General features: G+C 29.6%; 2 protein-coding genes across 2 annotated transcripts; both read left to right on the forward strand.

Moving 5' to 3' along the window:
- On the forward strand, nt 1–700 carry LOC100267970 (scopoletin 8-hydroxylase). The gene is made up of 2 exons (XM_010648990.2): nt 1–200; nt 352–700. Exons 1-2 carry the CDS (start codon nt 1–3, stop codon nt 698–700), a joined length of 549 nt encoding a protein of 182 aa, XP_010647292.2.
- A 3,511-nt stretch (nt 701–4,211) lies between these two features.
- LOC104877301 (scopoletin 8-hydroxylase-like) lies at nt 4,212–7,078 on the forward strand. Its single transcript, XM_010648989.3, has 3 exons — nt 4,212–4,842; nt 6,369–6,717; nt 6,814–7,078. The coding sequence occupies exons 1-3, from the start codon at nt 4,343–4,345 to the stop codon at nt 7,063–7,065; spliced, it is 1,101 nt and encodes a 366-aa protein (XP_010647291.1). The 5' UTR covers nt 4,212–4,342; the 3' UTR covers nt 7,066–7,078.
- Nucleotides 7,079–13,321: the final 6,243 nt, after the last annotated feature.

The raw sequence follows: 13,321 nt of genomic DNA on the forward strand, positions 1-13,321 counted from the left end.
ATGGCTCCTAACTTTGATGATGGCAATTCACTGTACAACTTTGTGGTCAGAGATGTCAATGGAGTCAAAGGCATGGTGGATCTTGGCCTGGAGAAGGTGCCAGAGCAATACATTCAGCCACAGCATGAGCGCATAGACAAGCTCAAAGCAAGTTCCTATGATCGACTGCCAATAGATTTATCAATGCTTGATGGACCTCAGCATAGCCAAGTGGTGGGATTGATATATCTATATACTAAAAAAGGAATGATAAACTTGCGAGATGGTAGAGTGGTCCACTTACATGGAGCACTTTTTAGACCTTGTTTATGATAAACTTCATGGCATGTAATTTATACATATTTTCCGTAGGAAAGTAGCGCTAGAGTTTCTGAAGGCATCCATCTCAATGGTGAGAAGAATACTAGAAGTGTTAATGGAGAAGCTTGGAGTAACACTAGAGGAATCAAGAATCGACGACCTCATTGGTTTAAAAATGGTGAACATGAACTTCTACCCCACCTGCCCCAACCCTGATCTCACCGTTGGCGTGGGACGCCACTCTGATATGGGCACGTTAACGATGTTGCTACAAGATGGTATCGATGGATTATACGTGAAAATGGAGGAAGACATCACGAGTGGTGGAAAGAAGGGAGAGTGGGTGGAGATACCACCCATACCAGGTGCATTGGTCATCAATGTTGGTGATACATTATAGGTTAGATTAATACTGATATACTTACAAAATTTAGTTATAGAGGTACATAAAATCATTCTCAAATGGACATTTCTTTGATATGAATGTATGCAAATTTTCAGATATTAAGCAATGGGAAGTACAAAAGCGCAGAACATAGGGTGCGTACCATAAGCACTCAATCTAGAGTGTCGATCCCTATATTCACCATTCCTAAACCAAATGAGAAGATCGGGCCATTGCCTTAAGTGGTTGAGAGAGATGGGGTTGCTCATTATCGCGAGGTTGTCTTTGAGGAGTACATGAAAAACTAGAGAAATAGTCACTACGGCTTTTGTAGTACTTCGGGTATCGTCCTCAGGGACAGACTTATGGAAATTGTTAATACTATAACAAATGAATTGCTTTTGTTTAAATCCTAAAATGAAAAATAATATGTGAATGAAGTGAAACTAAGTAAAAGAACTAAATTAATATTAAAAAAAACATAAATTGATTTTTAATTCAATCGATTCAAGTTTAGGGCTTTCCATAATCTAACTTAAGGTATAGAAATAGAGAGAACAATGGTTTCTTAAGTAAAGTGATCTTAGGGTTTTGGGATCCTTGGTCGCTCATGATCAATTTGAGTTCTATAACTCAAAATTGCATCTGAAACCTAATTTTTCATTTTTAAAAACAGATTCCTATAACCATCAAATAAATTAGATTGATTACTAGTTTAAGATTTGACTTTTTAACCTTTCCTACTCCTTATAGCTTTGTTTTGGGGCAAATAACGATAGGGAATACGAGGATAACTAATGATCAAGAATTATCATGAATCACTAGTATCGGGTAACCTATCGTATCATTCCCCAAACTAACTCACAAGGATAGGATAAAAGAAAATGATAAATTGTTACCCAACTAATAATTAATCTCATTGTTATAATAATGTACCCATTACCCCTATAGGTTTCCTAGCCCTTAGGTTTTCATGCTTCAAGCCCCAAGTTGGCTTTTTAGCCTCTCATGGAGGTGATGTCACATTTACAATCTATAATAGGGTAAAAATTAATAATTTGAATAAAAAGAAACTAAAAACAATATATTTAATAAAGAAGAAAAAGAAAACAAACCAAAGTTCTCGTCTTCTTTCACCTTCAATGTCAAACTCTCCGGAAAAAGATTCCTAATATAATATTTATATAATATTACCAATTACCTAATATGTGGCACACTCTCATTGGCCACTTATTACAAAATAATTACCTAAAAATGATTAAAATAATAATAAAATGGTGATTTCTAGTCGTGTTGTGTCCACTTAGGGCGGATAGAATGTCCTAGATGCAATTCCCGAGGTAAAGGAGGCGAAACATCAAAGTGACAGTAGGTGAATTTGAAATTGGGGTCATTTTGAATTGGATTTCAAATTCATAAGTTGAATTTTGAAATCATTTCGAATTCATAAGTTGAATTTCGAAATCATTTGGAAATGGCTCTTTAGATTTGCATAGTTGTCTTCAAATGATCATAACTTCTTCATTTCAACTTTGATTTACACATCGTTTGAAGCGTTACACTTCTGACTTCCCGATCTTCGAAATGATATATAGTATGTATAAAATGGACTTTGGAAAGTGCTCCAACTTTGTTCTCAAATTCAGAGTATATGTTGTCATCAGATTTTGAGTTATAAATTTCCATGCAACTAAATATTGCTTCATGTCTCATTTCTTATGTTTTCTTGCCTTCTTTCTTGCTCCATAATGGTCATTTCTCATCTTCCAAACTCATGATATCCTCTTCTTGCCTTTCCTCATGGTCCATGAGTCTTGGCTTACTTATTTCCTCATTTAACCATTTCTTGATCTTTCAAAATCTAAAGCCACTCAACTTGCACCGTTTTCTTCCCTTGAACCTGAGATAAATATTCAAAATATAAGTTAAACTCATGACTAGGGCCTTAGCATCGATTTAGGTCAAGGTGGGTGATTTGAATGTCCTTTGATGCATAAATCATATCGAATATGTGTCATTAGAGCACATATTTTGGCTCCAATTAGGGTGTGGAAATGATGTCCAAAAATATTGAAATCATAAAATACTTAAAAATTAGTCATCACATTCTTCATACCCTCCCAAATCTCCACTCTTTTTTTGTTTTGTTTTTTTTTTGTTTTAGACCTCACATGGGTTGGATATTGTTTAAGTAAGTTAATTACACCTAAGGGGTGTAGAATTGATGCCCAAAAAATTTGAAATCCACAAATACTAAAAAAAATTAGTAAGGGTACAAAGAATGTGAGGAATCCTCACATTATTCGTACCCTTCTAAATCTCCATTTTTTTTATTTTTTTATTTTTTTAAAATTTGGATCTCATATTGTTTGTATATTGCTTAAATAGGAGTTCATGCCAAAAAAAAAAATCAAAATCCAAAAATACTAACAAATTAGCAAGAATGTGAGGAATCTCCATATTCTTCGTACCCTCCCAAATTTCCACTTCTTTGAATTTTTATTTTTTATTTAATTTGAATCTCATATGAGTTAGATATTGTTTAAATAGGTTAATTACACTTAGGGGTTACGGAATTCATGCCTAAAAAATTCAATGATAAAAAATACTAAAAAAATAGAAATGATCCAAATAATTTGTGTCTTCCTCACATTTTTCTTACCCTCTCAAATATCTAATTCTTTGAATTTGAAAAACAAAAATTCACTTTCATTCTTTAAAAAGACTATTATACAATTAAAATTTATCAAAATGATGCAATTTATACAACTAAAATTTATGGAAATGATACAATTCATTTTTGCACTTCAAATACTAATTATATTATTTTTGGTATTTTCAATATTTTATCTAATATTTTTTATAAATAATTTTAAATTGTAAGAAATAATTTATTAATACAATTTTCAATCAATAATTAGTACAAAACCATTTTAATTTTTAACAATGTATACTTATTTTAATTTATTTACATTTTTTTAAAGTGTAATTATACTTACAATTAATTGAAATGATTCAATTTTTTTTCCACTTCAAATACCAATTATATTGCTTTTCACACTTTCAATATTTCATCTAATTTTTTCCACTCATAATTTGAAATTAAAATAATATAAATTAATTATGCAATTCTCAATTTATAAATTATATCACCATTTTAATTTTTAACCATGTATACTATATTAGTTTATTTCAAATTTAAATTTATTTTTCTTAAGGTCTTAAGTTTATCACTTTATATCCTACAAATTAAATTGTAACTTCTCTTTCACAAAATTTTTATTTTTACAAAATATTAAATATTTTACAACTTTTATAAAATAATTCCTGAAATTATATAATTGGTTATTGTAAAGATCATATATTTTTGTGTTGGCATGGGATTATTTCCTTGGCATGTGATTGTTGACTGGTTGGTAACCTGGAGGATGAGTTTTTTGTATTTTTCTATTCACCTAAACCCCACCACGGCCACCAAACCCCAGTGGCATTATGTGTACTTTCCCTTACTCCATCCAGCTTCAAGGCCCTGAGTCTTGCTTCGACACCACACAAAAGTCAACGATCACTAGACAATAATAATTGGGATCATTGGTATAAGGTTATTGAATCATCAACATTCAACAAAACTAGAAGATTTTCAAGCTTCATTCGACAATGGCACCTAACTTTGATGATGGAGATTCAGTGTACAACTTTGTGGTCAGAGATGGCAATGGAGTCAAAGGCATGGTGGATCTTGGCCTGGAGAAGGTGCCAGAGCAATACATCCAGCCACATCATGAGCGCATAGACAAGCTCAAAGCAAGTTCCTATGATCGACCACCAATAGATCTATCAATGCTTGATGGACCTCAGCATAGCCAAGTGGTGGGATTGATAGCTGAGGCAGCCGAGAGGGTTGGTTTCTTCCAAGTTGTGAACCATAGGGTGCCCATTGAAGTTCTGGAGTCGGTTAAGAGCGCAGCGCATGAGTTCTTTGGACAAGCGCCTGAGAAGAAGGCGGTGTATCGGAAGGGCGTGAGCCCTAGCCCATATGTGAAGTATGGGACGAGCTTTGTGCCTGAGAAAGAGAAAGCATTGGAGTGGAAGGACTATGTTAGTATGGTGTATACCAGCGATGGCGAAGCACTTGAATTTTGGCCTAATGAATGCAAGTAAGAATTTTCAACTGACCCTAATCCTATGATATTATATGTTATTTTGTGATAACTTGATAGATGTGTATACTACTCATGCCTCATGATTAAGTCCATGGTTTGAACGAAATAGACATAAAACTAGGAATGGCAATGGGGCGGGTTTGGGACGGGTCGCCCCCATCCCAACCCCGCCCCGTTTATTCAAAGCAATTCCCATTCCCATCCCATTTAAAAAATTAAATGGGGCGGAGCGGGGCTGATATGATAAATTCCCATACACGCCCGCCCCGCCCTGTTTAACTTATTTTCAGTTTTTTTTTTTTAAAATTACTTTTAAATTTTTTAATTACATTAAAATAAATATATTTTATAAATAATTAAATCATTATATTTTTTATAACTTATTTTATTAAAATTATTTTTTTACTATCTACATATTAAAAATAGTAAAATAAAATTTAAATTAAATTAATTTTAAAATTTAAATTAAATTAAAATTTAAAATTTAAATTTAATTTTATATATAATCGATGCGAGCCCAAACCCATCCCAAACTCGTTTATTAAAATTGAACCCCATTCCATTAGGGGAGGGGCAGGTACTCGAAAAAACCCGCCCCATTGTCATCCCTACATAAAACTTTGAATATGTGAGTCTTTCAAATTTTCACATAAAGTAAAAGTCATCTATATATATTATAGAAATATTTAATTAAAAGGGATAAAATAATCTTCAAATTATGAATCTAACCCTTCTCATGTTTTTTCTTGAAAAGTAACTTTTTTTTTATAAAAAAATAAATATCTTTTACCATTTCAAGTATTAACATGTAGGTTTCAAACCAAAATGTTATTTTTACAAGAAAATAATGAAAACAATTTTATCAAAATGAAATAAAAATAAAAAATTGACAAAGGGTTAAATTTCAAATTTTGGGTTTTCACTTACCCTTTTAATCAAATAGCCCTATATTTAACAGGTTGTTTCTTTGAAGTGTTAGAAACTTCTAACCATGCATTGTGGAATATTGTAGTAATCTTTTCATGCATCTTCATCATGACCCATGAATTTATGTGTGGCTTAATTACTATATTTTCGACTAAGAATTAATTTTGATATTATTTAAGTTCCATATAGCTTAATTATTATATTTTTGGCTAAGAATTAATTTTGATATAATTTATATCCCATATAAATATTATCTACTTTAAACCTACTAACCTTCGCAATTTGAAAAAATGGGTCTAAGCATGTTAAAGAGTCTTCTTTAGTAACTATTACTAGACCCTTCAAGTGACATACAACAACAAGATTCTTATATAAATGGTTCATATTATATAGAAATATTCATTGTAGTAATTTATGAAATGTACAAACAAATCTAACTCCAGATTGGTAGCTGATTAGATCTATATATCAATATACTAAAAAAGGAATGAGAAACTTGCGAGATGGTAGAGTGGTCCACTTACATGGAGCACTTTTTAGACCTTGTTCATGATAAACTTCATGGCATGCAAAATTATTCATATTTTCCGCAGGGAAGTAGCACTAGAGTACCTGAAGGCATCCAACTCAATGGTGAGAAGAATACTAGAAGTGTTAATGGAGAAGCTTGGAGTAACACTAGAGGAATCAAGAATGGATGGCTTCATTGGTTTAAAAATCGTGAACATGAACTTCTACCCCATCTGCCCCAACCCTGATCTCACCGTTGGTGTGGCACGCCACTCTGATATGGGCATGTTAACGGTGTTGCTACAAGATGGTATCGGCGGATTATATGTGAAAATGGAGGAAGACATCACCGATGCTGGAAAGAAGGGAGAGTGGGTGGAGATACCACCTATACCAGGCGCATTGATCATCAATGTTGGTGATACATTACAGGTTAGATTAACACTAATATACTTACAAAATTTACTTAGTACATAAAATCTTACTCTAATGGACATTTCTTTGATATGAATGTATGCAAATTTTCAGATATTAAGCAATGGGAAGTACAAAAGCGCAGAACATAGGGTGCGTACCACAAGCACTCAATCCAGAGTGTCAATCCCTATATTCACCACGCCTAGACCAAATGAGAAGATCGGGCCATTGCCTCAAGTGGTTGAGAGAGATGGGGTTGCTCATTATCGTGAGTTTGTGTTTGAGGAGTACATGAACAACTTTTTTGGGAAAGCTCATGAAGGGAAGAAGTCACTAGATTTTGCTCAGATCAATTCCTTTTGAAGCAAATAATAATCGCATATATGTTGTTATGGTTTTGTTTTTGCATGGTTGTTCATTCGAAACTGATTTGCCTCAAGTTCAAACAAATGTAGCATAAGGCTAAATAAATTCTCCTCAAGCATGTCTTTCTTTAGTAAATTAAGAATCCCTTCCCTTAATAAAGTTATGTGTTTTACTTGGGTCTTAGTTAAGTTCTTGTGGTTCCAATTAAGGTAATATCTTTGGAAAAAAGACAAATGTTTTCTCCCTTTTGATTAACATCATTTGCAAACAAATTGATAAAATGATCAAAATCCATTACTTATGGTTGTGTCTTCAATTTTTATGTTCACATTTAGCGGGCAAAAAATGCATGTTCAAAGCTTAATCCCTTATGTAGAGAAATTTCATTAGAAAGACAAAACTGTAAGTGTGCTCTCACTTGTAATATTTGCAAGACCAATATTGACCTAGACAACTATAACTCAATAGTCATTAGATTCAACATTGAGTCAATAGAATTAACCCATGCCCTCCTCATGGATTATGGGGTAGTACATCAATTAATTTTCTCTAATCTTGAGCAAACTTATGGGTTTGGAAGAAAATTAATAGTATGTATTTTAAATTCATTCATTCAAGGATTCAAATCAATTGAACTTATCATTGAGAGCAAGCCTCCAAAGTGGTCAAACGATGGAGGAGTTTACCCAACTCAATATATTATTTTCCTAACAACTCGTTCAAGAAAACATCATTTGTTTGGTACAAAGGTCTCTTGGCCCTATAAATTCAGTCGCAAAAAATAAATTCGACATTGGAGATCAAGAATGATTACAAAGATTTAGATTCTGATAATTATAGTTCTTCTAACTATAAACTCATTGTTGAAGACAATATTAAAAAAATCATTTCTACAAATGTCTTTCCTAAAGTCCATTTTCTTTTCCAAACTAAATTCTTCTATCTTGTGGATATGTACAAAAGAGAATACGTCCAAGAGAAGCAAGCTAGAAGAGAATGTGAAAAACCTTTCTTAGGAATGTTCAGCTAAAAGATTTCAAGAATCTTTTTGTGCAATTATATATTTCAAGAATCTTTATACATTTGTCTCCTTGTATTTATTCAATAAAAATAATCAAAAATCAAAAATCAAAAGGGGATATGACAAGAAAGTTTACTTTTGAAAAGTAACTCCCACTAGTCATTTGCTCTCCTGAAAGAGAAAACATGCCAAATGTTTTTTTTTTTTTTTTTTGAAGACTGCTTGAAGGTTCTCTAACAGCAAAGAATTTTTCAACCTTCAGCAACAAGAAAACAACAAGTTGTCTACTCCAATAATTTGTGGATTTCAACACGTTTCAATTATGCGAATTCCAACAAGTTTCAAGTCCTTCAAATTTCTCTATAAATAGAGTCATCAACTCATCAAGTTCATCATAAGGCAGAGACAATCAGAGTTAGCAATAGTGTTCCAAAAAATTCTTTTAGCTTTTTTGTAATTCATCTCCTTTCAAAAACCTTTCCTTTGTAATCAAAACCTTCTGTTGTCAAGAAGCTTGTAATCAAGATTCAACCTCTCTGTAATCAAGGTATAATTTTCAATACAAAGTTTATTTCAGATTCAATTCTATGTTTATTTTTTATGCTTTAACTTATATTTTCAGAATTTATCTTTTGATTTATGAATTGTTTTATGTCTTGGGTCAAAATGCTATCAGAGTCAAGTTCTACTTAAGAATTGAGTGATATTATGACTTGGAACAATCTATAATCATTGATTTATTCATGAGTTAGTTCAAATTGAATTTTCTGTAAATGGCTTGGTCAACCTAGATAGTGGTGTTTGAAGGGCAAAAGGAGAGTAAGTTCTATGTTGATCTGCTTGTGGTGGTCCTTGTTCAAAAAATTATTTGAATTAATCAAGGATAAGATTGTGATTATTTTCTATGACAATGAGTAATATTATAAGGAGATTAAGTAGATCTACTTCTTCCAAATCTCTAGTTTTGCTTCTCATGTAGCTTGGGTCTTTACTTTATCATCTATTTAAGGTTTTGTGGAAGATTTAAAATCTTTTGTCGATGAAAAGAAAATCTTGTTTTTTGATATTCTTGGCCTTCTTTTGAAAGTTGTAGAAATTCATTTTGAAAATATTGAAGAGTCTTTGAAAATATAACTTTTGACTCTTTACAAATTTTTCTTTGCTTCCTACAATTGAAATTTTCAAGATTTGTATCCATTGTGGTGCAATGTCTACTAGAACTTCAAGTGTTAGAAAATCTGTCTAAATTATCATTAATCTATTTAAAGTAAAAAAGATAACACATTTAAAGTTTCTAACTTTTGAATATCACTTCATGTACGTATTCGAGAGATTTTTAATCATGCACAAATACGATTACATTCCTTTTAATCATCTGATTCATCTTGATTTGATTTGACTCTTCACTTGATGTTTCTTGAGTTATTAATATTTGATTTTATTCTTTTATTTCATAGTATTCAATTGAATCTTCTTCTTCTTTATTAATCATTAATCCTATCGTTAATTTTTTTAGTTTATCACTTATTTCTAAAGAATTAATTTTGTTTTCTAGTTGACAATCTTTTAAATAATGACCTATTTTTCCACATTAGTAACATGTTGGTGTCTTCTTTTTTTAAAGTTGTTTTGTTGGAGAATTTTGATTTATTATTATTTTTTTACAAATTTCTTTTGAAATTTTGACTCAGTTGATGACTTCTTACCTTCTATATTATTTTGTTTATTTTTTCATTTTAAATGGGCTATTATAGTGTTGTGCCCATAATATGAACAAAATTTTCCTAATTCTCTCTACTACCATGTTTTTCTTTTTTCATTTGACTCTTTAATTGATAAAGGTAATTAATTCTCCATATGTTAATGACTCATAAGGAATTCTTCCATTATAAACATTTCCAATTCTTTGTCTAACTTTTTCAGCAAATAAAATGGGTAAACCTTGTATAAATTTTTCTTTCCAATAATGACTTCCACAATCAAATCTGGTCAGGACCTTGACTAAAAACATATCTTTATACCACTTAAAATCTTGAATTTTTAGACACTTAAGATTATCATGAATTTTAGAAGTTCTTTCTTGAAAGATAAACTGGATCTCCTATAAAATGTTTTGTTATTACAAATATTAAAGTATTGACAACATTTTCTTCATAGGTTTGGGTTCCTTCTTCTTTAATTATTGTCTTTTTTGTATTTAATATATATTCTTTATCAGTTGGACTCAAATAATGATCCCACCATCCTTTAAGTAAACCAAGGAACCTTATTACCAATACACCAACAACATGAAAATCAGAATTATTAGTCTTGATTCTATAGGCATTAACAGCCATCATCATTTCATGAAGTAAATTAATAATTTGATGTTCACTCAGTCAATCTATATTCCATTCATAAAAGCTACTATTATCATAGTTTGCAGCTAATTGATAATTTCATTCTTCTAATTATACATCAAGAAAAGAAGGGTTTGAATAATGATTTTTTCTACTTACAAAATTATTAGATATTGCATTAACTGTGCAAGGGGGTGTAATTATTGAATTTGAAGACATTTTGAGTTGTTCTTTTATTTTATTAATTTCTTATTTATCTTTTTTTTATGGTTTGAATTTGATTCATATTTTGATTAATACCATTAATGTTTTAGTTTATCTAATCTAAGTTGTATTTCTTTTAACAATATTGTTTTTATTAGAGTAAAGAGTTGTATTTTTTATTTAGCAACATTTATGGGAATAATGAAATGTTGGTCTTAAGACTTTGTAGAAGATGATGATGATGATGATGATGATAAAGTTGAGGAAAAGTAATTTTTTTATAATTTTTCTTATAAATAATATTGACTTGAGAAGGACACATATTAGAATGAGTAGGAGACATAAGTAGGAAATTCTTGTTGTTGATAAACATGAATAGGAATATTTGAAGCAAAATTGACACTATTTAAATTTGTACTTGAAGTAGAAGATCTGATAGAGAGAAATTCTTGAGTAAATGAATATCTTAAAGCTAGACTAAATTCTATTTGAACAATATCATCCATATGTTGTATAATTAACGAAAAAAAAAAACGTTTAAAGTTGTAAGACATGATGTGAATAGTAGAAAAGTGATGTAAATAGTAGAAAGGTGATGTGAATAGTTTTTTATGACAAAAAATCCAATATTTTTAAGAATTGTTCAAGATTCTTGATAAACTTCAAGATGTAAGAACTGCAACAAGAAACAACAAGTTGTTTACTCAAATAATGTTATGGATTCAAACAAGTTTCAATTCCATGGATTTCAACAAGTTTCAAGTATGTCAAATTTCTCCATAAATAGAGTCATCAAATTCTTTGCAAAACAAAGGTGAACAAGAGACGATAAGAGCTAGCAAGAGTGTTCTCAAAAAATATTATTTGCTTTTTTATAATCCCTCTCATTTCAAAATCTTTCCTGTGTAATCAAAATCTTCTATTGTCAACAAGCTTATAATCAAGACTCAATATCTCTATAATCAAGGTATAATTTTGAACACAAAGTTTATTTCAAATCCATTTTATGTGTCTATGTTTATTTTTATGCTTTAAATTATATTTACAGAATTTGTTTTTTGAACTTAAATTTATAAGCTAATAAATTTTAAATAGTATGTATATATTCATCATTATAGATATTATTTTTAATTTTTATGGTATTGTATTTTAAACATATGAAACATGTGCGATTTCATTATCTCAAATTTGTATATTCATATTAGGTCAAACATTGAATTTCTTTCGAATCATCGATTAATTATTTACATTTTAAAATCCATTTGTTTACAAAATTGAGTTGTTAGGTAATGTCTTATTCATTTGGAGGATAAGATGGGATGTATTACTAAACAACTTAAATTCATAAGCAAATGAATTTTAAATACTATTTATATTATATATATATATATATATATATATATATATATATATATATATATATATATATATATATATTAATTGTTAAGGTACTATATTTTAAACATATGAAACAACGATTTCGTTATCTAGATTCATCTTAAGTTAGAGAAAACATTGAATTTATTAAATATCATCAACCAGTTGTTCACCTTTTAAAATCTATTTGCTTACAAATTTGAATTGTTAGGCAATGTCTTATTCATTTGGAGGATAAGATGGAATGTATTATATAACAATAATATCATTATCTCAAAATTTTATATTCATATTAAGCTATAGAAAACATTGAATCTATTTGCTTAAAATTTTGAAATGTTAAGAAATAGGTCGATTCTTATCCATTTGGAGGATAAGATGGGACGTATTACCTAACAATTTAAACTTATATAATAAGCAAATAGATTTTAAACAATGTGTATATTCATTTTTGTATTATTTTTAATTATTAAGGTACTATATTTTAAATATATGAAACAACATTTAAGGTTTCTTAAATGTAATTCAATTATCAAATTTCTATATAATTTTTTTATTTTTCAGTTTTTATAATAATAAAAAAAAGGTTTTATTTAAGCTACAAAGCAGCTAATCATCTTATTGTTATAAGTTTCATGACCTTATTTTTCATACACCATCTTCAATCATATGCATGCTGATTTGAAAAGCCTATAATTTCACTGTTGCTTACAAGTCTCATATGGATAGTCAAGAGAATCATAAACAAGAAGTTCTTTAATTCTTATCAATAGACCATAAACATTTATTTTGCTTCAAAACATTAGCGTATCGTTTCATAAATGCATTAATGGACAAGGAGTACAAAAATGTAACCCATCGTACTTGAACTTCTTGAATAGAGAATTTGTATTTGCAACTCATTTAATAGAAAAAATTTCAACACTAAATTTGGTATAAAATACTCAAAATAATTAGATAGTAAACATGTTCCTTAGTTAATAATAATAATAATAAATGGAAACAAAAAGATTATTTATACATTTTTAAAAAGCTATGTACATCTTTTAGAATTCATTTTAAATAAAATATTATTAATCGGTATTTTTTTTTAGAAAAATTATTATTTATTTTAACAAAAAAAATATAACTTATATTTTTATTAAAATATTAACATTCATTTTGTATACTCTTGGTTCTCACTACACTATTGAATTGTGCAACATATCAAAATTGCAACTAATCAAATTGCACCACATGTGCATAGATCCCATTATTTTGAATTTCTTATTGTTTTATACATTTGTTTCATCCTTTAGTACTTCAATTTCAT

The sequence above is a fragment of the Vitis vinifera genome, chromosome 3, assembly GCF_030704535.1.
Source record: "Vitis vinifera cultivar Pinot Noir 40024 chromosome 3, ASM3070453v1".
Taxonomy (NCBI): domain Eukaryota; kingdom Viridiplantae; phylum Streptophyta; class Magnoliopsida; order Vitales; family Vitaceae; genus Vitis; species Vitis vinifera.

Bases quoted from the DNA above. Each gene is read 5' to 3' on its own strand.
- LOC100267970 (XM_010648990.2), top strand. From the start codon at position 1: ATGGCTCCTAACTTTGATGATGGCAATTCACTGTACAACTTTGTGGTC. The intron at 201-351 runs GCATAGCCAAGT...TATTTTCCGTAG, and splicing joins TCAATGCTTGATGGACCTCA to GAAAGTAGCGCTAGAGTTTC.
- LOC104877301 (XM_010648989.3), top strand. From the start codon at position 4,343: ATGGCACCTAACTTTGATGATGGAGATTCAGTGTACAACTTTGTGGTC. The intron at 4,843-6,368 runs GTAAGAATTTTC...TATTTTCCGCAG, and splicing joins TTTTGGCCTAATGAATGCAA to GGAAGTAGCACTAGAGTACC. The intron at 6,718-6,813 runs GTTAGATTAACA...GCAAATTTTCAG, and splicing joins ATGTTGGTGATACATTACAG to ATATTAAGCAATGGGAAGTA.